The 26,247-nt window shown below is 37.5% G+C and overlaps 1 protein-coding gene across 5 annotated transcripts in view; it reads left to right on the forward strand.

The window, feature by feature from the left end:
• The window catches only part of NUP153 (nucleoporin 153), a 92,825-nt gene that overhangs the window by 59,357 nt on the left and 7,221 nt on the right, over positions 1-26,247 (forward strand). For 4 of the 5 annotated variants that reach the window (XM_037843183.1, XM_037843184.1, XM_037843187.1 and 1 more), the window contains 6 exons: positions 1,195-1,320; positions 3,648-4,265; positions 11,656-11,850; positions 14,043-14,927; positions 18,363-18,719; positions 20,090-20,365. In XM_037843183.1, the coding sequence (XP_037699111.1) occupies positions 1,195-1,320; positions 3,648-4,265; positions 11,656-11,850; positions 14,043-14,927; positions 18,363-18,719; positions 20,090-20,365 (2,457 nt within the window). The remainder of the gene's footprint in view (positions 1-1,194; positions 1,321-3,647; positions 4,266-11,655; positions 11,851-14,042; positions 14,928-18,362; positions 18,720-20,089; positions 20,366-26,247) is intronic. The other variant, XM_037843186.1, reaches the window with a different exon arrangement.

A 26,247-nucleotide genomic window follows, 5' to 3' on the forward strand; every position in this document is an offset into this window, starting at 1 on the left:
TAAAATTTCCCAGTTTAACTGCTTTCACGTTTACCATTCGCTGGTATTAATTACATCCACAATCTTTTCTACTATCAGTTACCACTATCCATTACCAAAAGTGTTTCAGCATGAACAGAAGGAAACTCTGTACCCATTCAGAAATAACTCCCTATGGAGTTACATATGGTATTTCTTATGTAAATGAAATCATATATTACTTGTTCTTTTGCTTTTGTGTCTGGCTTATTTCAGTTAAGCATTTTATTATCTAGTGTCTTAGTTTTCTGGAGCGGCTAAGAAAAATACCACACACTGGTTAGCTTATGTCTCACAGTTTTGGGGGTTAGAAGTCCAAAATCAACATCTTGACAGGGCGTGCTTTCACCCGGAATCTAGCATTCTGGTGCTGGCTTGCCACAGTCCTTGGAGTTCCTTGGCTCTCAGCTCTGCCTCTGTCACATGATGATCTGTCTCCTTGGTCTCCTCTTGTGGCTTTCTCGGACTTCTGGCTTCTATTTCCATGTCCAATTTCCTTTGCCATGTTGGATTAAGGCCAGCCCTCATTCAGTTTGGCCACATTAACTAATAACATCTTAAAGGTCCTCTTTATAAATGGTTTCTCAGATACACAAACACACACACACATACACAGAGAGGAATCCAGATTATGAGTTTAGTGTGTCTTTCGTGGGGGACATGATTCAATCCCCAAAATCAAGTTTCTCAGTATTATAACTGAAGGTTATTCTCAATCATAGGATGAATTTCTTAAATGACATAACTGACTCAGTTGATGATTTTTAAGGTTTTTGATCAATATTACTAAATTGCCTTGTAAAACAAATAATAGATTTCATGTAGTGTGAGAGCTTGGTCCCTGTTGCCTTATCCTCTCTGGTATTTCAGTTTGATTTTCTTGATCACCAGTGAATAAATCGGGTGACAATTATAGTTTATATTTTTTGCCTTTTGAGATTGGGTGGGGATGTGCCATATGAAACATAGTATTTTTACTTCTTCATAGTGGGAAATTAATTCTGTAATTTAAGTCATTTGTTCATTATCTTTGAATTACAGTGATTTTTTGTGACATTTTGGAAATTGATCCAAAAGAGGTTTTGAAATATCTTTTTAATGCAGTTAACTCAAAACTCCAATGCTTTTTCTTGGCATTTATTAACATATACCTTTCACAAATAAAAAAAATTACAGCTCAAGATATCGCTGCAGTGAATAGTACAAGCTGTAAGAAGAAGCTAGATGAAGATTATGAGGGCCCTTCTAGACCTGCAAAAGCTCTGAAAGAAGGAAGTGTCCTAGACGTTCTGAAAAACCCTGGTAAGATAATGGCTGCCCTTGAGATAATCAGAAATTTTAATTACAAACTCATGATCACATTTTAATGTCATTTGTGCTATACTTTTTAGGCTTTTAAAAAATTATGGCTAATTTGGTAGGAGATTGACTTTTGAATGCAGATATGGTAAGATGTAATTCTTTCTTTGGGGGAAAACTTATTGAAATGTTTATTTCCTTGAAATTTAACAACTATAATAAAACTAAATCTCTAAGAGGCAAGTATAGCGGGAGAAAATGAATTGCCTGTTAAGGTATAGCAAGATAGAGATATGGGAATTATGGAATAAAAGGAAGTTAACTGATGATACCTGGATATGTCTTTCTCTGATGAGACTTACTATGCATTCCCTCAAAACATTGAACAGCATTGTTCTAACATTATTCTCCAGTTTTCATAACAAGGCCAAGCAGAAAGCACTTGCTGAATTGTAACTTGAATTCATAGGGACCGTACTCGCTAGAAATAAAAAATTTGAAAGCTAGTAGGTGATAATTTGAAGAGGATGAATTGAAGTCATCAGTGGGAATAAGTTTTTTATTTGAAAATCAAGAGAATATTCATTTTTCCAATTGTGATGGGTACTTTAAGAATGTAAAACTGTTCATAGAATAATCTAACCACTCAGAATAAAAATGAGGATTACCCCAGGTATATGTGTGTATATATATAATTGAATAGGTTTTTAAAAAGTAAGGCTGGCTTCTTCAATAAGATTCAGAAGGATTAGTTTTTTTTGGTCTACTGCTCTCATTTTGCAGGTGATTACTGCCTATAGTAGTCCAATAATTTAGGCATTTTTATGCAGTTACAGTGAACCCCAGAATGCCTATGCTAGAATTTACCAAGTAGTGGGTAAGCATCAAATGCATATAGTTTATCTTATATATCTAGGGTGACATTTTGCACTTATAATGCTGATTGCCCTCCCCCCCATCCCCCAACTTTTTTTAAATAGAAGAAATTTGGCAGGGGAGGATCCTGTATTCCTTTGAGGGAAATTAGGAAATCTCAAAAAAATAAAAAAACACCTTGAGATGGGTTTTGGTAAACTTTCACCAACCTTAATGACTCAGATTAACTGGCAAAATAGTACATTGGTGACCTGGGAGTAACTGGAGTATGTGGGCTTGTTTTGCCCTCATGCTAAAAATAACTTTAGGCTGGATTATTTCTTACTACCACTAGAAATCACTAGCAACCCTCTTTGTCTTCCTCTTTCTAATTTTCTTTTCTTTTAGTGCTGAGGACTGGAGAAACAGATTACTGAGTTTGTTGGTTGTGTGTGAAATAAAAAGTAATTGGTAAAGGATTGGAAATTCTTTTCTATGAATCAAGTGTAGCTTGGGTAAAATCAATTAAATGACACCCATTTGGGTAGCAGAAGGACTGTGGTCTCCCACCTCCACAGTTCTATGTGAATACCTTAAGTAGCTAAATGCTCTATCAATGGTTACAAAAAAAGATATATTTTTGTATACATATCAATATAATCTGAGATTATATTGGAGAGAAATATGAGGCAATTCTGTTTGAATTAAGTGTTTGGTAACTTTATATGGCATGTTTTTGAGTTGCATGAAGATAGACTGGGTCTTAAGTTATTTTTGAATTTCCAGGATATACCAGATGGTTCAGTACATCTGTGTCGAAATTTATCATGTTTGTCATTGAAACATTACCGTTTCAAAACTCATTGGAGTTTAGTTTAATTTAAAATAAACCTGATCACCCTATTGAATTTTAGAAGGACACTTGTCAAATAACTATGCCTGTACAGTTCAGCTGGTTTTACTGAAGGTAGAGCACATCAGTGGATTATGACTGGACAGAATTTAGAGCTTGTAGGTGTTAATGTTATTTGGCAGAGCTAAGGGAAACTACAAGAAGGGACAGATGAGAGGGGAAGGCTATGAGTATACTGTAGATCAGTGTTGCAGGAAGGCAGAGTAAAGCACAATTAGAATACAGTAGTATATATCAATAAATTAGTATAAATGAAAACATCAAACTAGATATTGGTTGAACGATAGTAAGTAGAAATTCCTAGAGGGATAAAAAATGATATACTATAAACAGTATCTTTTATAGAATTTTAACTAGGTCTTATTGTGATTATGAGATTAATAAGTATGATTGCTTTGTGAAAAACCACTCTAAGTAGTTCATCTTGGACTGTAACCACCCTGCTGTTTAAGATGTAAGTTAAATTTGCTTTCTCCCAGTAATAAATAAAATTTCAGTTAATTCTTTGATTGGAAAGCTTCCCTAATTTTTTTCCCCCTACTCTCTTCTTTCCCTACTGTAGGTTTCATGTCACCAAAGGTAGATGCTTTTGCTGCTCAGCCTACCACTACAAGTCCGGTAGTTTATACAAGACCAGCTATAAGTAGCTTTTCCTCTAGTGTAATCGGACTTGGGGAAAGTTTAAAAGCTGGATCATCATGGCAGTGTGATACATGTCTACTACAGAACAAAGTTACAGATGATAAATGCATAGCCTGTCAAGCTGCAAAGTTGCCAACAAGAGATACTGCTAAACAGACTGGAATTGGAACACCAAGTAAAAGTGGCAAACCAACCGTTTCTTCATCAGGGACAGGCTTTGGAGACAAATTTAAAGCAGCAGTAGGAACTTGGGATTGTGATACCTGTTTAGTACAAAATAAACCTGAAGCGATAAAATGTATAGCTTGTGAAACACCCAAACCTGGAACTGGTGTCAAACGGGTCCTTACATTGCCAGTGGTTCCAGAAAGTGCTGTAACTATGACTGCTTCATCTTCTAGCTGCACTGTGACCACTGGTACCTTAGGATTTGGAGAGGAGTTCAAAAGGCCAATAGGATCTTGGGAGTGTCCAATATGCTGTGTTTCTAATAACGCAGAAGACAATAAATGTGTGTCCTGTATGTCTGAGAAACCAGGTATGTTTATGGTATTTGGCATAATTTTGCTCATTGCTTTATTGGCACATTTTAATTTATTCTCTGTAAAACAGTCAAGATCAATCCCAATATTTTATGTGTTTCAGGATGAGCATTTCCTCATAACCTCTTTTTCTAAATGCTTGAGGTTAAAACTATTTGCTTGGGGCTGGACCTTCATGTTTCTTATGATAGGTTGGGGGTTAACCAATTAGTTTATACTCTTAACTCTTTGTTTTCAATTGCATCAGAAATACCTTGCCTTTCACGATCATTTCAATATAAATGCCAAAAGGTCTTAGAATGGGGCACTCTTTCTCAAACTGTTGTACAGAATAAAATATTACTTTCTCTTTTTTTCTCTAGAGATGAGGGTGGCTTGTGGTCATTTCCAGGGAAAATTTTCATTAAGGTGTAGTAGACAGCTTTTTTAAAGGCTATGGCTTAATTTTAACGGTGATACTTGAACCAGGTTTACATGTATGCCATCTGCCAGAGTTATTGCAGTGCTAGTAAAGTATTGAAGCATTAATGAAAAAATTCTCACTTAGCCAGAAAAAAATGAGTTAGGTTTGAGTTTTTCCTGTTTCTTCAAAACTGGAATACTCACATCAGTCTTTAAATCATTTAAGAAGTGTCTCTTTGCTGTTTTTTTGATAGTATTATAAAATTATATGTTACAGATACATGGTAATATGGACACTAAGTAAATATTGGAGATGCATATCCTGGGAATTGTATTTCCTATTTTTTATTGCATTATTTTTTGGGTGCATTAAGAACTTGGGCTTATTATGTAAATGATGAACCATCATTTTACGCAGAGTTTAAAGCAGAGCAGTAATACAGTCTAATTTGTTGTATTTTTGACAAATACTCTGGTGGCTTTTTATAGAATGGAGTTGAAGGAGATGAAATTTGGAGACTGGAGGACAGGTTAAGAAGTAAAAGCCATAATATAGACAATAGATGATGGGGACATGTACTAATGAAATCAATCAAGGATGCAGAGATGCGGAATAATGTGTAGTAGAAGACATGTTCATTTGAAGCTGTTGAAGTTGACGTTCATATGGGTGTGAGGTCTTTGGATAGACCAATACAGACCCAGAGGGCTGGAGATAGAGATTTTTGAATCATTAGCCCATAGTTTGGTATTTGAAGTCACAGGAGTAGAAGTGACTTAAGTTTAGAGAGTTGAGTGGTTAGAGAAGACAGCCTAAAACTGAACCCTGGCAACTTCAGGGAATGGCAGGGATAGAACTTTTGAATGGTTAATCTTTTTTTCGATTTTGAAATGTAACTTTATTGGGATATATTCACATCCCATACAATCATCCAGAGTATACAATTAATTGTGCACAGTATCATCATATAGTTGCGCATTCATCACCATTTTTTTGTTTAACATCTTCATTACTCTAAAAATAAAAAGAAAAGAAAAAAAGGAACACCCCAAACATCCCATACTCCTCCACCCCCTTTTACTCATTTACTTTTTGTCCCCATTTTTCTACTCATCCATCCATACACTGGATAAAGCGAGTGCAGTTCACAAGGTTTTCACAATTACATGGTCACACTGTGTAAGCTATATGATAGTATATGATCCTTGTTTTCACAAATCAAGGATACTGGATTGCAGTTCAACAGTATCAGGTAATTCCTTCTAGCTATTCTAATACACTAAAAACTAAAATGGGATATCTATGTAATGCATAAGAATAGCCTCCAGAATGACCTCTTGACTGCATTTGAAGTCTCTCAGCCACTAAAACTTTGTTTCATTTGTCTTACCCCTTTTCGTACAGAAGCCTTGCTCAGTCTCATGATGCCAGGTTCAGGCTTATCCTTGGGAGTCTTGCCCCACGTAGGGGGAAAGGCAGCAAGTCCACCTGCCAGGTTGTCTTAGGGAGTCAGGCCACATCTGAGCAACAAAAGAGGTTCTCTAGGGGTGACTCTCAGGCACAATTACAAGTAGACTTGGCCTCTCCTTTTCAGTAGCAAGCTTCATAATTGCAAGCCCCAAGATTGGCCTACTAAACTAGTAGTCCCCTAAAACTTGTGAGAATATCAGGAATTCCCCAGGTGGGGAAATTTAGTATTTCCACATTTTCCCCCAGTTCCTCAAGGGGGCTTTGCAAATACTTTTTATTCTGTACCCAAGTTACCCTGGGATGTATTGAGGCTTCGTACTAACCTGTTCAAACCAACCAGATCTCACTCCCTATTCAAGGTTCCCTGTAATTACGGTTTTTGAATAAACTGACCATACAAGTTAAATTATATAGTGGGCTACGGAAAATACAGATTTTGCACCAAATAAATATCTCTTCCTTTGGTCACACACAGAAGTTGAAGTTTTAAAAAATAGTCAATATCATCCATTACCCTTTAGTCTGATTTACCTTAGTCCTAACCAAATCTGTTTCGTTCATGTCTCCAATCAGTCTTATCTCTTTTTCACCTTCTTTAATAGTTGCTGTATGAGGTAATGCTGACATTCATAGCTGCCGAACTCTGGCTCTGAGTCTCAGGTGTCCACAGATCCCCGAAGTTTCAGGGACTGACCAGGTCATACACAAACAGCTCAGCAACTCACAATTTAGAAATAACCATTACGACTCATGAATAGATGTGACTGCTGTTAAGAACTTGCAATCTAGGAACCTTTACAATAAGCCTTCCCCTGGAAACCTGTACTCAGATGCAGTCCTCAGAGTTTGCACATTATAGTTAGTCCGTATTAGTGAGGCATTATAATGTTTATCTTTTCATTTCTGGTTCATTTCAGTGAACATACTGTCCTCAAGGTCCATTCACCTAGTTGCATACCTCACCACTTCATTACTGTTGCCACTGTTCAGTATTCCATTGAATGTATATGCCACAGTTCACCATTCCATTGTTATCAGTCGATGTACCCTTAGGCCCTGTCTATCCATTGAAAATCATGAATATGCCACCATCAACTCCAGTGTACAAATATCCATTTGTGTCCCTGTTCTCAGTTCTTCCAAGTATATACCTAATAACAGGGTTGCAGGATCAGATGGCAACCCCATGCTTATCTTGCTGTGAAACCTGCACACTGCCCTCCAGATGGGCTGTACCATTCTACTTCACTACCAACAGTGAATAGGTACATCCCTTTCCACATTTTCTCTAACACTTGTATCCCTGTGTTTATTTTTTAAACACAGTTTTATTCACACATTATACAATCAATGATTCCTATTATAATCACATAGTTAGGCATTCACCACAACAATCTGTATAGGGACATTTCCATTTCTTCCATAAAGAAAGAGGAAGAGGAGGAAAAAAATGAATAAAAAAATAAAATAAGAAAAAATTAAAGTACAGTGAAAAAGTCAGACACAAACAACACCAAGAATCCCATATCACTTCCTTATATCCCCTCTTACAGACATTTAGCTTTGGTATATTGCCTTTGTTACAATTAATGGAAGCATATTACATTGTTACTGTTAACTGTAGACTCTAGTTAGCATTGATTGTATTTTCCCCCTATACCATCCAATTTTCAACACCTTGCAATGTTGACATGAATTTGTTCTCCCTCATGTAAAAAACTTTCTTATATTTGTACATTTAATTACCATTATTGACCACTCTAGTTTTTGCTAAGTTATACAGTTCCAATCTTATATCTTTCCTTCTGGTGTCATACATGCCCCTAGTCTTCCTCTTTCAACCATACTCACACTCATCTTTTTTTCAGAGTACTTACAATATTGTGCTATCATCACACAGTACTGTGTTATCCAGTTTTGGATCTATACAATCTGTCCTATTGAAAGTTCTGTACTCCTTTAGCATCAAATGCCCAGTCTCTACCCTCTATCTCCTGAGAACCTGTGTTCTCAACTTTAACTCTCAAAGTTTGCTCATATTAGTAAGACCATACAGTATTTGTCCTTTTGTTTCTAGCTAATTTCACTCAACATAATGTCTACTGTCTACTATTTTGTCTTTTGGAATTTATGTCATATTTTGTTTTTATTTTCTCTGTCTTGCTCTCTTTTTACTCTTACTGATAGGCTTCATTTCTACACCTCTCTCTTCTGTCTTTTCTGCCTATAGTCCTCCCTTTAATATTTCTTGTAGAGCAGGTCTCTTGTTCACAAGCTCTCTCAGTGTCGGTCTGAAAATGTTTTAAATTCTCCCTATATCAGACCACTGCCTTCTCACCTCCATGGTTTCTACTGAGAAATTTGCACATAGTCTTATTGAGCTTCCCTTGTATGGATGTATTGCTTTTCTCTTGCTGCTTTTAGAACTCTCTCTTTGTCTTTGGCATTTAATAATCTGATTATTAAGTGTCTTGGCGTAGGTCTGTTCGGATCTGTTGTGTTTGGGGTATGCTGTGCTTCTTGGTTTTGTAATTTTATGACTTTCATAAGAGGGGAAATTTTCAGTGACTATTTCCTTCATTCTTTCTGCCCCTTTTCCCTTCTCTTCTCCTGGGACACCTATGACACATACATGCATGTGTTCTGTGTTGTCATTCAGTTCCCTGAGATGCTGCTCATATTTTTCCATTCTTTTCTCTGTCTGTTCTTCTGTGTGTGGGGTTTCAGATGTCCTGCCCTCCAGGCCATGAATCTTTTCTTTTGCCTCTTCAGATCTGCTGTTGTATGTCTCCATTGTGTGTTTCATCTCTTGTATTGTGCCTTTCATTCTCATGAGTTCTGCCAATTGTTTTTTCAAACTTTGGAGTTCTTCCTTATGTTCACCCATTGTCTACTTTATAACCTTCGTCCCTTTTGCCGTATCTTCCCTCAGCACATTGATTTGATTTTTGAATTGATTTAGCATATTTGTTTGAAGCTCTTTAATTAGTTGTTTCAACTCCTGTATCCCATTTGAATGTAAGTTTGTTCCTTTGACTAGGCCATATCTTCATTTCTCCTAATGTGAGTCTTACTTTTTTTTTTTTTGTCTAGGCATCTGGTTTCCTTGATTACCCCAATCAGATTTTCCCAGACCAGTGAGGCCCAGGTCTCAGGAGGACACTGTATTCAGTGTCAGGTTTCCCTGAGGTGACACCCAGCAGATTGTGAGACTTTCCTATGAGGCCTCTAGACTCTGTGCTTTTCGTATCCTGCCCAGCAGGTGGCGCTTGTCAGCCTGCAGTCCGGCACAGGCATAGTGGGTTGCAGTGCTTTGATTTTCAGCATATCCTGCCTCTTCCAGGGACTGAGGGTGAGGCAGAAGCCAAGCTTAAGCTCTTGTGTTCTTTTTTTTTTTTTTTTTTTACCCCCAGGCCCCGGAAAGGCCCTGAAATCTGAATTCTCGGGCCCTTTAGCTCGGCCCGGCCCTGCCACTTTTCTTAGGGAAGATACGCCCTTTAGGGAGATATCGCCTTCATTTTACTTTTTGATTTGTCTCTCTGGCTGTCTTAACTCCACCCTTGCCTGGGTCAGCCCTGACAATTGAAAATGCCTGAGGTTTTTTCCTAATGAGCTACTTAGAGTAAGAGTTAAAAAAAGAAAAAGGAATCCTTCTTTTCAGAGCCAGTCCCCAGTTTGGAGGTCAAGAGCCAGAGTTGATACTGGGTCTCTGTGCCCCTTTTCTTGGCACATAGCCCTTTTACAGTATTCTGAGCTCAGCTGACTCCAAAAGCCTCTTTTTATTTATTATTATTTTTTCCATCAGCCCTGCCTCCTCTGCCAGGAGAGACTTCAGAGTTCCTTTCCTGCTTGCTCGGGGTTTGTCTGTGCTCATAACTTGTATTCTGTAGTCCAAATTTGTTAATTAAAACCACAGTTGTGGTCTGGTTGAGCTACCTGTCCTTGTTCCGAGCAAAGATTGCTTCTTTTTCCCACAGGGAAGTGTTCCAACTCAGCCTGCTGTGCCAGTGGGGGAGGGATGCCAGCTCTGCAGTTTGGAGAGCTTTACTTATGGTTCTATTCTGCAATCTCGGCTGTTCCACCCATTCCAGACTGGTGTACGATGTGTGTCTGGTCACGGATGTCCCCCAGGCGGTTGTTCCAGACCATTTACTAGTTATTCCTGGTATTTACTAGTTGCTCTGGAGCACTACTAAATTCCGCATCTCCCTATGCCGGCCTTCTTGCCCCACCTCTGGTTAATCTTTTAAAGGAGTAACTAGAGAGGAAAAACAAAAACCACATGGTACTGGTGGCTCTAAAGACGAAGGATTTCAAGGAAACAAGACCAGAGATCTCAAGATGCCATGTTAATTATTGCAGCAACAATGAGAAGTGCTTGAAAGAAAATAGGGTGCAAAAGAGTGAAACGGATTTAAGAAATAGATAAGGGAGGAGGAGCCATCTGGCGAAGGTAACAAAGTGGATAGTGGAACCGCCAGCTAAGAAAGGCTGTGAGGATGAAACCCATCAAAGGAGTGTGGGTTGCAGATACAGATTAGGAAACTGTTCTTTGTTGGTGTTTAAAACTTTGGGAGTAGATGAGAGCTTGTGAGATGGTTTCAAGGATGGAACCCCAGGGAACAATTTTATTGGTAAGATTGAAGAGTGCATACCTATATACTATAAAATACAGAGGAGAATCATAGATAATTATGGGAAAAGTGACATGTTGTATAACATTTACAAAAGTAAGGTTACCAAAATGACTGGCTCCCCTGTAAACGTATCTCTTCATGTATCTTTACCTTGCTGAGTCATCTTTCCAGCGCCTCCTTCCCCCAAACATGCAGTATTTCTGCTCAGAGATTTAAATATCACCTCTTTGAATCCTATCCCTTAGTCTCTTCTTCCTTTTTTAGATCCTGAGCAAGTCAGGCTACATTTTATTCATCTTTATCCCCAGGATCTAAATACTTTGTGGTGCTTAATAAATATGTGTTAAATGGCTAGCATACAACAGAACTGAAGTGAACATACTGGTTGTCAGATTGAATTGCAGAGTAGATGTTAGAACATTTCTGTGCAAAAATGACCTGTGCTTTGAAATTTTGAATTTTAAATGATCTGTGGCTATGTATTTTTTATGTTGGGATATTGCCTACAATTTACATTTTGTAATGCATGCTCTTTGAAGAAATTTGACCAGGATTCTTAAGGACAAATGAGTGTTTAAAAAGCTGGACAGCCCCTAATTCATGAGCATGATTTTTTTTTTAATCCCATAGCAGTTCAAGCTTGGAGTTAAGAGGGAGCTCACCACTGAGAAAGCTGAGTGTAAACTGCTCACTTATAAGATTAAAAGAAGCCTGTGATGTTTTGTTTGTGATATGTAATATTTACATCTGAGACATTTTTTAAGTCTTAATAGGAAAGACTTCTACTGAAAAGCGAGCACCTAAACTTAGTGATGTCATTAAGAAACCAACATTATGTAAATTAAAATTTTCATATATTTCCTCATTATTTTTTAGAGAGTTCAGTACCTGCTACAAGTAGCAGCACTGTATCTATGTCTCTGTCTTCTGAAAACCATCTAGGATTGGGCAAGTTTAAGAAACCTGAGGGAAGCTGGGACTGCGAAGTATGCCTAGTACAGAATGAAGCAGATTCTACCAAATGTGTAGCCTGTGAAAGTGCAAAACCAGGCACAAAATCTGAGTTTAAAGGTAAGATGATGATAAAGTATCTCCTTTTAATGCCAGTTTAGAGCGAAATATTTGCAAATATTTTTTGTTGAATATTTTATTCAATAAAATATTTGTTCTTTTGATTGAAAATCCATATAAAATGAGGTATTTGCCTCAGAATTTTAGCTTACATCTATTTCTAAATTACTGTGAAGTAGGGTTAGTTATTTGTGAGTAGTTAGGTGTCTTTCAGTGGCTGGGTAAAGAACTATTCTATCTTATGCTATTGGGTATTTGAGAGAGAGTTTTGTTTGTTTAACTGTTAAGACTCTCTGACATCTAGATGAATTTCCTGACTCATATTGGCCTGGGAATTTTTACCCCTAGAATCCTATTGTAAGTAGGCCAGGCTTGGGCTTTGACTTCCCAGAACATGTCTCAGGAAAATCACTCTCAGAAAAAATATTTTCCTATGTAAATGTAAAGGAAGAACCTCTCAGAGTAACACGATAGTATTTGGAGGCCAAAAAATTCAGGTCTTCATTTCCCTGTGTGAATTATTTTTATCAGATTTACAGTTAAATCAAAATTTCGATAAAGCTGGAAAAGAGAAGAGACTAGATCTGAAGCATCAGTCAGGGATAGGTGAGGGAAGATTTTAATCTATAAGAATGAAAACCTGTAAGATTGGAACATGAGGGTATAAAAAAGGAATACCAAGGTTTATCTGTTTTGTAATTACTCCTTAGAATAAACTTTTTTGACTGCAAACCAAAAGCCCAAAATACACCTTAACATCATGGCCTGTCATATGTGCAATGAATTTGTCTATATGATTAAAATAAAAGTTTCACAAAATAGTATATATCTCTAGTAAATAAGGTGCTCTGATGTTTTCTATTCTATTTCATTTTAAAAGCAAAATGCTGGTTGCAAACCACTATTATCTCATGGTCCTTTTCCCGTGTTCTTTACCAGTGGTACAGTAATCACTATACCTTTAAATCCTTCCAGTAGACACCTTTGAGGCAGAGGTGGTAACTTACTTAATTCTTGTTTCTGCCACCCCCACCTCCTGCTTTCTGTCTTAAGTCATGATCCTTAATGAATTTAGAGACCTTGTGGATAGCAAATTGCTCCTGAGAGTCTTGTATAATTTTTCAGCTAAAATTTTCATAGAGGAAAAAGGTGGAGTGGATAATGATTAAAGAAGGAAATCTGAGGATGAGACTTTGTTTTTACCTTTATTTACATGGGGGTAGGCATAAATATCTTGGTATCTTTGAATGATTACTGTTTTGTGCCAGTCATTTAAGTGTTTCATTTCTAGTTAGTCAGGTACAGAAAAGCATGTGAAATGTGAAATGAAGACTTTGGTCTTGTCAGTATAATATTATTTGTCTTTTTAAGTATTGCTTCAACTTGTAATTCTTCTGGATTTCTGATGCTTTTTTTTTTTTTTTTTTTTAATGCTTGGGTAAATAATACAGTTATGCACCAGATTTAAAAAGCAAAACATTATGAAAAGGTTCACATTGGAGAATCTGTCTCTTGTCGTCCCATTGACTTATGTTCTAACCCTCCTCGCCCCACAAATTCTATTGTTAGTTTCCTTACTAACTGTTGTTAGTTTCTTGTGTTCATGCACACTGTAACCTTATTCTATATATTCTTATTTCCCTCTACCTTGTCAGAAGGGATGGTATACCAGCCTGCCTTTCTGCCCTCTTGATTGTATCAGGTATTATTTTAGGCATATCTCCACTCTTCATTCACAATTGCCTGGATCACATGTGGCATCTTGCATGTCTTTGACTTTATCTTTAAAACAGTCCTGGCTATAAAGTTTCTGGATCAGTGGGTATATGTGTTTATAATTTTTGATAAATATTGACAAATGCCCCCCACAAATTTTGTGCCGACTTACCCACCCACCTGGCAATGTTTGAAAGAGCCTGTTACCCCCATTCTCATTGCCAGTACTATATTTTTTATCTCTTCTAACCTGATAGATGAAAAGTTGCATTTCAGTATGGTTGTGGTGATTGAGATGTAATTCTCATACTGAATAGTGGCCAACTTGGTTCATGTTTACTGTTATTGCTAATATTTTACAAAGTAGGGTTTTTCAAAGTTATTCCAATTAGCCTTGACTTTCAAGGTTTACGTGTTGTTTGAGAGGATTAGAATATTAATTTAGTATCTTTACAGTGTCTTTTTTATTTTTGAAGGCTTTGGCACATCTTCCTCATCTTCAAACCCAGCAGCCTCATCTTTCCAATTTGGAATCCCATCATCATCTTCTGGGCCTTCTCAGACTTTAACAAATACTGGAAACTTTAAATTTGGAGATCAGGGAGGCTTCAAAATCGGTGTGTCATCAGATTCTGGGTCCATAAATGCTATGAATGGAGGCTTTAAATTTTCTAAACCAGTAGGAGATTTTAAATTTGGAGTTTCATCTGATTCTAAATCTGAAGAAATGAAAAAAGAAAGTAAGAATGATAATACCTTTAAGTTTGGACTTTCTTCTAGCTTAAGCAATCCAACTCCTGTAACTCCATTTCAGTTTGGGATGTCTAATCTTGGGCAGCAGGAAAAGAAAGAGGAACACCCTAAACCTTCGTCTGCAGGTGTTGGCTTTGGCACAGGTGTTATTAACCCTGATCTAGCTGCTGCTAACACTGTAGTGACCTCTGAGAACAAGAGCAGCTTCAGCTTTGGAACCATAGAAACCAAAAGTGTTTCAGTGGCTCCTTTCACGTGTAAGACATCAGAAGCAAAAAAAGAGGAAATGTCTGTAGCCAAAGGAGGGTTTGCTTTTGGCAATGTGGGATCTGCCTCTCTGCCATCTGCCTCATTGTTTGCTCTGGGAAGGACAGAGGTGAAACAGCAAGAGCCGGTCACTTCTACTTCTCTAGTGTTTGGGAAGAAAACTGATAATGACGAGCCAAAGTGTCAGCCAGTGTTTTCCTTTGGGAATTCAGAGCAAACCAAAGATGAGAGTTCCTCAAAGTCGACATTTAGTTTCAATGTGACAAAACCATCTGAGAAGGAATCTGAACAGTCAACAAAGGCCACTTTTGCTTTTGGAGTGCAAACCAATACTACAGCTGGTAAGTTTTTAAAAAAAAAATTTACAGGGTGTCTTTGATATCTTGACAAATGCAGCAAAGGCAAGGAATGGTTTACACTGAACATAGTTGGGAGGGATGTTCTAGTTTGCTAATGCTGCTGGGATGCAAAACACCAGAGATGGATTGGCTTTTATAAAAGGGGATTTATTTTGTTTCACAGTTACAGTCTTAAGGCCATAAAGTGTTCAAGGGTACCTTCACTGGAGGACGGCCAGTGGTGTCCAGAAAACCTCTGTTAGCTGGGAAGGCACATGGCTGGTGTCTGCACAGTTACAGTCTTAAGGCCATAAAGTGTTCAAGGGTACCTTCACTGGAGGACGGCCAGTGGTGTCCAGAAAACCTCTGTTAGCTGGGAAGGCACATGGCTGGTGTCTGCTCCAAAGTTCTGATTTCACAATGGCTTTCTCCCAGGACTTTCCTCTCTAGGCTGAAGTTCCTCAAAATGTCATTCTTAGTTGCACTTGGGGTATTTGTCCTCTCTTGGCTTCTCCAGAGCAAGAGACTGCTTTCAACAGTCTTCAAACTGTCTCTCATCTGCAGCTTCTATGCTTTCTTTAAAGTGTCCCTCTTGGCTGTAGCAGCTTGTTCCTCCTGTCTGATCTTATATAGTGCTCCAGTAATTTAATTCACACCCACCCTCAATGAGTGGGCCAACACCTCCATGGAAATTATCTAATCAGAGTCATCACCCACAGTTGGTTGGGGTGCAAAGAATTATAATCTAATTAACACTGATGGGTCTGCCCACACAAGATTACATCAAAGATAATAGCGTTTGGGGGGACATAATACATTCAAACCGGCACAACAGACAACAAATATAATTACCCCTAGAAAACAGGTGATTTTTGAAAACTAAAATCCTGAAGAAAAAATGAAATAGAATTCTTAAAAGTAGAAAACATGGTTTGTAAGATAGAAATCACTCAGTGAACCAAGTTATCAGAAAGAACAGCTGACAATCATTAGTAAACTGGAGTTGCCCACAATTAAATGCAGAAGTATAAAGAGATCGAGCCAAGTTAGATCTTCCAGTTCCATTGGAATAGGAGTGTTTAGAATATGACAGCAGTATGGAAGAAATATCAGAAAAGTGATAGAAGAAAGTTTTCTAGTTTTAAAGAAAGACGGTGGTCTTAAAAATGGAAATGACCCACTCCTTGAGAAAGACTAGTGAAAGTTTAGGACCCCAAAGATAAAACCCTGAGAGAGAAGCTGGTTGTCACAAATAAATGGGTATCCAGATTAGCACCAGACTTAAACAGTTTGCAACATCAAATACTGAAAAAACAGTGCCCTGAAAGTGAAAATGATCTTGAACCTAGAATTTTGTACCCAGCCAAATTTATTCAGATATGAGGGCAAAAATGTTTTCAGACATGGGAAAAATCAAAAGTTGAAACTTGGGAACACTTTTGAATACAGTACTAAATCAGAAGTAGTCAACCAAAATGAAAAATTAATCTGAAAAACCAAATCTATGTATTCAACTAATAGATATTAACAGTCTTGTCCATTAAATGTTTTCTTGGAAATTTAAAAACATCCTTCTGAGAAAAGATAAATTATGTACTGGAAAGGAACAAAATATGAGATAGGGTCTAATCAAATTTAATCATGGAATGAATCCTTTCCATTGAAGTTGACACCTTCTTAACCAACCTCCCTTTAACTGACTTGAAAGTGAACCACTATGTTTCCTTTTCTATAAATCATACTAATTCCCATAGCATAGTGTGTCTTTTAGGCAGTATTGGGACTGAGACATTGGAAAAATAAAAAATTTTCAGTAAGGTGGCTGGATCCAGGATCACCATACAGAAATCAATAGCATTCCTCCAAATCAGCAATAAGTATCTGGACAACATACCATTTTTATTTTATATTTCCAATTTTTATTTTACAATAGCAAGAGAACCTGTAACATGGCTGGATAGTAAACTTATAAGGGACATACTTGTTCCTCCTGGGTGAAAATATTTCCCTACCCTCATTCATATACTTTTGGTTCTTAGAAGAATTTTTATAGCACTTGATTAACAAAGCTGATTCTAAAATTCCCATGGAAGGGAAAATGCACCAGAAATTTTTGGTAGAAGAGGCACACAGGCAGGTTTGCCGTACCTATATCAAACCATGCTATAAAGCTATAATAATTAAAATTGTCTAATTACAATACCAGCAGAGGATACAAATGCATGTATATTTGTAAGTTTAGTATGTCATAAAGGTGACATTACAAATTCGTGGGCAAAGGATGTTCTAGTCAATAAATGCTGCAGAGAAAATCGGCTGTTTGTTTGGATCAAATAGTTACAATCCTGCCTCATACTGCTACACAGATTGAGGGTAAAGAACTTTATCTAAAAATCAAATTCATAAAAGTATACCTATCTCCCATTATCTGAACTTGCTATCTATACATGATAAACACGTAAATTGGGACTGTGAGGAATTTTTTTTTATTTTATTTTTACTAATCTGAATATTGAAAGCCTTCCAATGAAAGACAGAGAACCCAGAAATCATAAAAGAGAAGATGGAGATATCTGACTGTTTTAGTTCGCTAATGCTGCTGGAATGCAAAACACCAGAAATGGATTGACTTTTGTAAAAGGGGATTTATTTTGTTACACAGTTAAGTCTTAAGACCATAAAGTGTCCAGGGTGGCACATCAACAATTGGGTACCTTGACTGGAAGAGGGCCAGTGGCATCCGGAAAACCTGTTAGCTGGGAAGGCACATGGCTGGTGTCTGCTCCAAGTTCTGGTTTCAAAATGGCTTTCTCCTAGGATGTTCCTCATTAGGCTTCAGCTCCTCAAAAATGTCACTCTTAGTTGCTCTTGGGGCGTTTGTCCTCTCTTAGCTTCTCTGGAGGAAAAGTCTGCTTTCAACAGCAATCTTCAAACTGTCTCTCATCTGCAGTGACTCTCAGCTCCTGTGCATTCTTCAAGGTGTCCCTCTTGGCTGTGGCTCTTCTTCAGAATGTCACTCTCAGCTGCACTGAGTTCCTTCTGTTTGTCAGCTCATTTATATGGCTCCAGTGATTTAATTTAGACCCACCCTAAATGGGTAGAGTAACACCTCCATGGAAATTATCCAGAGTTATTACCCACAGTTGGGTGGGTCACATCTCCACAGAAACACTCAAAGAATTACAGTCTAATCAACACTGACACATCTGTCCACACAAGATTACATCAAAGATAATGGCATTTTGGGGGACATAATACATTCAAACCAGCACACTGACCATGTCAAAATTTAATATGACAGATGGCCAGCCAGTAATAAATGAATCTATATAAAACACTTACTCTGTTTTCTAATGCATTCTTTGATTGTAGGGTAGTAGAAAAATGCTTTCTGAAACTATTTTTTTTTAAGGATTTTTATAAATTTCTGTCTTACAGATCAAGGAGCAGCAAAGCCTGTTTTCAATTTTTTGAACAGCAGTTCCTCTAGTTCAAGTACACCAGCCACTTCAGCAGTTAGTGGCATATTTGGTAATTCCACCTCTTCCTCCAATCCACCTGTGGCCACTTTTGTGTTCGGACAGGCCAGCAATCCTGTGAGCAGTAATGCCTTTGGTAACTCTGCTGGATCCAGCACATCTCAGTCTTTGCTATTTTCTCAAGGTAGCAAGCCAGCAACCACATCTAGCACTGGTACAGTTGTCACCCCGTTTGTCTTTGGTCCAGGAGCCAGCAGTAATAATACTTCAACCTCTGGTTTCAACTTTGGAGCTACAACCACATCTAGCTCTACAGGTATATTTAATAAAGGAAAAATAAATACTGTAATTGGAATGGCTTTAATTATAAGCTAGTCTTGTCAACTGCTAGCCAGTGGTACAGCAGGTATCATAAACAGCAGGGATCCTTTCCCTTTAGGTCATCTATACCAGGGATATTGTAATTATTCAATATTTGGAGTAATGCCTATTTTGTGTTCACATTTAAGATACCTAACTCTTGAAGCATTTTTTCTAATCTCAAGAGTAGAAACATTGTAGTTTTCCAACTTTTCCTTTTAAAATGTTAAGTTGAAAAGTTACCAGACACTGGAGATTGTTCTATTAGACATCAGTCCTTGTTATGCAGTATATACATGTCTACAACATTAGGGAATTTCTGCAAAATGGTAGTTCCTGGTAGGACATTGTCTTTTAGGCTTTCGATATTTTTTATTATAACTTGTTACAAATAAAAATAGTGGTAAAGTATTAAAGTTTCATTCAGAATTTCAAGTTCACAAGTAGGAAATGAGCCATCCTCGTTTTGAGTTGGCTAGTGAAATGAGATGGCTCATTTTCGAAACAGAAGGTGATGGGTAGAGTTGCCAGGAAAAGGTGATGTCCCAGCCGTAGCCCAGGCCTCTTCCCGTGAAACCACACTGCCACGAGGCTCCAAGTGCCACCAGGGCAGGTCCCTGAGAGGTGTATCCAGCACCTGCTATGGTGCCTGGAACTCAATCCAGAAGAATTTGCTGCTGATTTGTGTTTCAGCTTCTAGGTCATTCTGAAGAGTCAAAGAACATAATGTTGCAAACTGCTTAATGTGTGAAACAAGTTATTAAGCAGCTTAATTTGTGAATTGAAAAAAAAAATTGGGATATTTTAAGGATAACCACTAAATGATGCATGAAAATATGGTTCAGCCCTCATACTTTCTTCCTCAATGAGAAAATACTTTTTTTACATGCCTGCTTTACATCTGGGATTAAATTGTGTCAAATGTGAGAAATGAGGTTAAAGAATTATAGGCCATGAAACACACCTCACAGGCTCAAACAAAGAAACAAACAAATCCTGTCATTCCCAAAATTTAGTGGTCCATCTCCTTTTCAGAAGATTGTCTTTTTTAGATATGTGCCTTTACCCAAAAATTACTGGGTGTAAAAATAGGGAATTGTGTTAATCGAAGGTTCTCCTTACATAAGGATTCTATGTTTTACTAAATAATGGTAAAGAGAATTATATTCTTAATCATTATTTATAACTTGTCTTAACTGTGGTATAATGGGTTTATCAAGGTAAGAGTCTGAAAAGAAGCTTAAAATTTGCTTGAGTTTATAGAAATTTCTTGAGTATTCTCTCCATGGTAATCATCGTGATTAAAGTATTTCCTTCGGCCTCCAGGATCCTCCTTTGTATTTGGCACTGGACCTTCAGCACCATCTGCCAGTCCAGCATTTGGTGCTAACCAGACCCCAACATTTGGACAAAGTCAAGGTGCCAGCCAGCCTAATCCCCCAGGCTTTGGATCTCTGTCATCTTCAACAGCATTATTCCCAACTGGTTCTCAGCCTGTACCACCACCTACTTTTGGCACAGTGTCAAGCAGTAACCAGCCTCCTGTGTTTGGACAGCAGCCTAGTCAGTCTGCATTTGGTTCTGGAACAACTCCTAATTCCAGTAAGTGTGTACATGTAATATAGTTTGTTTCTGTACTTAGGTTCTTTGTGCCTTAAAAATAATTTATTTGAACTTCAAAACTACGCCTATGTCTATTTTTTTATTGTATCTTGTATTTGGTAGAATAGAGAGGTTTATGTTTAGACTTACTATAAGCAGTAGTCCCAGTTTTCACAAAATTATAACATTATTAAGGTATTAAAATTTATTTAAAAATGTGGTTATTTCTTACTCAGACTTAGGTGTGTAATCATTCATTTTCATTTCTCCTCAACTCTGACTTATTGGGGCTCTCTAGCACAGATTTCAACCCAATTTTCTGATCCTTAGTATGCCTCTTTATGATTGGATTCACTTGAGGAATTGATACTGCACCTCCAGTACTGTGTCCTGGGACTGTCCAGCTAAGGCATCTCATAGTACTTTCTATTTGATAACACTAGCCTTTTCACAGCTTGCATGTTTAAATAATATGACTTTATTAAAATGGCTGATGATACTATATTATAATCCTATATTTCCCTAAAATTGCACCGTTGGGTATTTTTCTAATTGTGAAATATAACCTCATATAGTAAAAGGCATATAGCATAAATGCACAGTGCAGTGTTCAAGTGCGCACTTGTGTGATCACTACTCTGTAGGAGCCCCTCCTGCATCCCTTTTTGAGCACATTCCTCTCCTTTCCCCACTTTAATGGTGACCACTGTCTTGGCTTTTATGTAATCACTTTTCTTGCATTCTATTTAAAATTTAACTACTTATTTTTGCATTGCTAAAAAATACAGTTGTTTGATTTTTAACTATATAAATGGAATCTTACCATATATGATCTTTTGACTTTTCTGCCTTGTTTGTAAGGTTCATCCATGTTGATTCATATAGTTTCTTCATTTTCATTGTGGTAGAGTGAGTCATTGTATGAATATACCACAATGTATCTGTTTAATGTTGAATGTTTGAGTTGGCTTTAGCTACTACGAAATGCTGCTTTGCACATTCTTTTATGTGTATCTTGGTGCGTATATGCTTTTTTTGTGTGTGTGTGTGTGGCAGTTAGTATATTGGCAAATAGCTTCAGTAGATTTCGAGGTCATTATGATAGAATAGTACAGTACAGTGGTTGATTATAATGATTATCTTGTAACTTCATGAACATGTCAAGGATATATAATATACTAGGATAGGTTTTTTTTGTTTTTTTTTTTAATCATCATTTTATTGAGATATATTCACATACCACGCAGTCATACAAAACAAATCGTACTTTCGATTGTTTACAGTACCATTACATAGTGGTACATTCATCACCCAAATCCCTGGCACCTTCATTAGCACACACAAAAATAACAAGAATAATAATTAGAGTGAAAAAGAGCAATTGAAGTAAAAAAGAACACTGGGTACCTTTGTCTGTTTTTTTCCTTCCCCTGTTTTTCTACTCATCCATCCATAAACTAGACAAAGTGGAGTGTGGTCCTTATGGCTTTCCCAATCCCATTGTCACCCCTCATAAGCTACATTTTTATACAACTGTCTTCGAGATTCATGGGTTGTGGGTTGTAGTTTGATAGTTTCAGGTATCCACCACCAGCTACCCCAATTCTTTAGAAACTAAAAAGGGTTGTCTAAAGTGTGCATAAGAGTGCCCACCAGAGTGACCTCTCGGCTCCTTTTGGAGTCTCTCCGCCACCGAAGCCCATTTCATTTCCTTTCACATCCCCCTTTTGGTCAAGAAGATGTTCTCCGTCCCACGATGCCAGGTCTACATTCCTCCCCGGGAGTCGTATTCCACGTTGCCAGGGAGATTCACTCCCCTGGGTGTCTGATCCCACGTAGGGGGGAGGGCAGTGATTTCACCTTTCAAGTTGGCTTAGCTAGAGAGACAGGGCCACATCTGAGCAACAAAGAGGCATTTGGGAGGAGGCTCTTAGGCACAACCATAGGGAGGCCTAGCCTCTCCTTTGCAGCAACCATCTTCCCAAGGGTAAAACCTGTGGTAGAGGGCTCAACCCATCAAACCACCAGTCCCCTATGTCTGTGGTCGTTAGCAACCATGGAGGTGGGGTAGGCGAATACCCCTGCATTCTCCACAGGCTCCTCAAGGGGGCACTACATCTTTTTTTTTTTCCCTTGTTTTTCTTTTTTTTTTTTTAACTTTCCCTTCTTTTTTAAATCAACTGTATGAAAAAAAAAGTTAAAAAGAAAACAAACATACAATAAAAGAACATTTCAAAGAGACCATAACAAGGGAGTAAAAAAAGACAACTAACCTAAGATAACTGCTTAACTTCCAACATGTTCCTACTTTACTCCAAGAAAGTTACCTAATATAGCAACATTTCTGTGAACTTGCTCCTACTATATCCATCAGAAATTAACAGACCATAGTCATTCCTGGGCATCCCCAGAACGTTAAATAGCTTATCTGTTCTTCTTGGATTATTGTTCCCCCTTCCTTAATTGCTCTCTATTGCTAGTTCCCCTACATTCTACATTATAAACCATTTGTTTTACATTTTTCAAAGTTCACATTAGTGGTAGCATATAATATTTCTCTTTTTGTGCCTGGCTTATTTCGCTCAGCATTATGTCTTCAAGGTTCATCCATGTTGTCATATGTTTCACGAGATCGTTCCTTCTTACTGCCGCGTAGTATTCCATCGTGTGTATATACCACATTTTATTTATCCACTCATCTGTTGAAGGACATTTGGGTTGTTTCCATCTCTTGGCAATTGTGAATAATGCTGCTGTGAACATTGGCGTGCAGATATCTGTTCGTGTCACTGCTTTCCGATCTTCCAGGTATATACCGAGAAGTGCAATCGCTGGATCGAATGGTAACTCTATATCTAGTTTTCTAAGGAACTGCCAGACTGACTTCCAGAGTGGCTGAACCATTATACAGTCCCACCAACAATGAATAAGAGTTCCAATTTTTCCACATCCCCTCCAGCATTTGTAGTTTCCTGTTTGTTTAATGGCAGCCATTCTAACCGGTGTTAGATGGTATCTCATTGTGGTCTTAATTTGCATCTCTCTAATAGCTAGTGAAGCTGAACATTTTTTCATGTGTTTCTTGGCCATTTGTATTTCCTCTTCAGAGAACTGTCTTTTCATATCTTTTGCCCGTTTTATAATTGGGTTGTCTGTACTATTGTCATTGAGTTGTAGGATTTCTTTATATATGCAAGATATCAGTCTTTTGTCAGATACATGGTTTCCAAAAATTTTTTCCCATTGAGTTGGCTGCCTCTTTACCTTTTTGAGAAATTCCTTTGAAGTGCAGAAACTTCTAAGCTTGAGGAGTTCCCATTTATCTATTTTCTCTTTTGTTGCTTGTGCTTTGGGTGTAAAGTCTAGGAAGTGGCCGCTTAATACAAGGTCTTGAAGATGTTTTCCTACATTATCTTCTAGGAGTTTTATGGTACTTTCTTTTATATTGAGATCTTTGGTCCATTTTGAGTTAATTTTTGTGTAGGGGGTGAGGTAGGGGTCCTCTTTCATTCTTTTGGATATGGATATCCAACTCTCCCAGCCACATTTGTTGAAAAGCCCATTATGACTCAGTTCAGTGACTTTGGGGGCCTTATCAAAGATCAGTCGGCCATAGATCTGAGGGTCTATCTCCGAATTCTCAATTTGATTCCATTGATCTATATGTCTATCTTTGTGCCAGTACCATGCTGTTTTGGCAACTGTGGCTTTATAATAAGCTTCAAAGTCAGGGAGTGTAAGTCCTCCCACTTCGTTTTTCTTTTTAGAGTGTCTTTAGCAATTCGAGGCATCTTCCCTTTCCAAATAAATTTGATAACTAGCTTTTCCAAGTCTGCAAAGTAGGTTGTTGGAATTTTGATTGGGATTGCATTGAATCTGTAGATGAGTTTGGGTAGAATTGACATCTTGATGACATTTAGCCTTCCTATCCAAGAACATGGAATATTTTTCCATCTTTTAAGGTCCCCTTCTATTTCTTTTAGTAGAGTTATGTAGTTTTCTTTGTATAGGTCTTTTACATCTTTGGTTAAGTTGATTCCTAGGTACTTGATTTTTTTAGTTGCTATTGAAAATGGTATCTTTTTCTTGAGTGTCTCTTCAGTTTGTTCATTTCTAGCATATAGAAACATTACTGACTTATGTGCATTAACCTTGTATCCCGCTACTTTGCTAAATTTGTTTATTAGCTCTAGTAGCTGTGTCGTCGATTTCTCAGGGTTTTCTAGATATAAGATCATATCGTCTGCAAACAATGACAGTTTTACTTCTTCTTTTCCAATTTGGATGCCTTTTATTTCTTTGTCTTGCCGGATTGCCCTGGCTAGCACTTCCAGCACAATGTTGAATAACAGTGGTGACAGCGGGCATCCTTGTCTTGTTCCTGATCTTAGAGGGAAGGCTTTCAGTCTCTCGCCATTGAGTACTATGCTGGCTGTGGGTTTTTCATATATGCTCTTTATCATGTTGAGGAAATTTCCTTCAATTCCTACCTTTTGAAGTGTTTTTATCAAAAAGAGATGTTGGATTTTGTCAAATGCTTTTTTAGTATCTATTGAGATGATCAATTGATTTTTCCCTTTTGACTTGTTAATGTGTTGTAATACATTGATTGATTTTCTTATGTTGAACCATCCTTGCATGCCTGGAATAAACCCCACTTGGTCATGGTGTATGATTTTTTTAATGTGTCTTTGGATTCGATTTGCAAGTATTTTGTTGAGGATTTTTGCATCTATATTCATTAGGGAGATTGGCCGGTAGTTTTCCTTTTTTGTAGCATCTTTGCCTGGTTTTGGTATTAGATTGATGTTAGCTTCATAGAATGAGTTAGGTAGTGTTCCATTTTCTTCAATGTTTTGAAAGAGTTTGAGTAAGATTGGTGTCAGTTCTTTCTGGAAAGTTTGGTAGAATTCCCCTGTGAAGCCATCTGGCCCTGGGCTTTTATTTGTGGGAAGATTTTTGATGACTGATTGGATCTCTTTGCTTGTGATGGGTTGGTTGAGGTCTTCTATTTCTTCTCTGGTCAGTCTAGGTTGTTCATATGTTTCCAGGAAATTGTCCATTTCCTCTACATTATCCAGTTTGTTGCCATACAGTTGTTCATAGTATCCTCTTATAATTTTTTTAATTTCTTCAGGATCTGCAGTTATGTCACCTTTTTCATTCATTATTTTGTTTATATGGGTCTTCTCTCTTTTTGATTTTGTCAGTCTAGCTAGGGGCTTGTCAATCTTGTTGATCTTCTCAAAGAACCAACTTTTGGTGATATTTATCCTCTCTCTTGTTTTTTTGTTCTCTATGTCATTTATTTCTGCTTTAATCCTTATTTCTTTTCTTCTACTTTGTTTAGGATTGGTTTGCTGTTCATTTTCTAGCTTCTTCAGTTGATCCATTAGTTCTTTGATTTTGGCTCTTTCTTCCTTTTTAATATATGCGTTTAGTGCTATAAATTTCCCCCTCAGCACTGCTTTTGCTGCATCCCATAGGTTTTGGTATGTTGTGTTCTCATTTTCATTTGTCTCTATATATTTAGCAATTTCTCTTGCTATTTCTTCTTTAACCCACTGATTGTTTAGGAGTGTGTTGTTTAACCTCCAGGTATTTGTGAATTTTCTAAGTCTCTGATGGTTATTGACTTCTAATTGCATTCCATTGTGGTCAGAGAATGTGCTTTGAATAATTTCGATCTTTTTAAATTTATTGAGGCTTGTTTTATGTCCCAGCATATGATCTATTCTGGAGAAAGTTCCATGAGCACTAGAAAAGTATGTGTATCCTGGTGATTTGGGATGTAATGTCCTGTATATGTCTGTTAAATCTAATTCATTTATCAGATTGTTTAGGTTTTCAATTTCCTTATTGGTCTTCTGTCTGGTTGATCT

Source organism: Choloepus didactylus, chromosome 7 (genome assembly GCF_015220235.1).
Source record: "Choloepus didactylus isolate mChoDid1 chromosome 7, mChoDid1.pri, whole genome shotgun sequence".
NCBI classification, from domain to species: domain Eukaryota; kingdom Metazoa; phylum Chordata; class Mammalia; order Pilosa; family Megalonychidae; genus Choloepus; species Choloepus didactylus.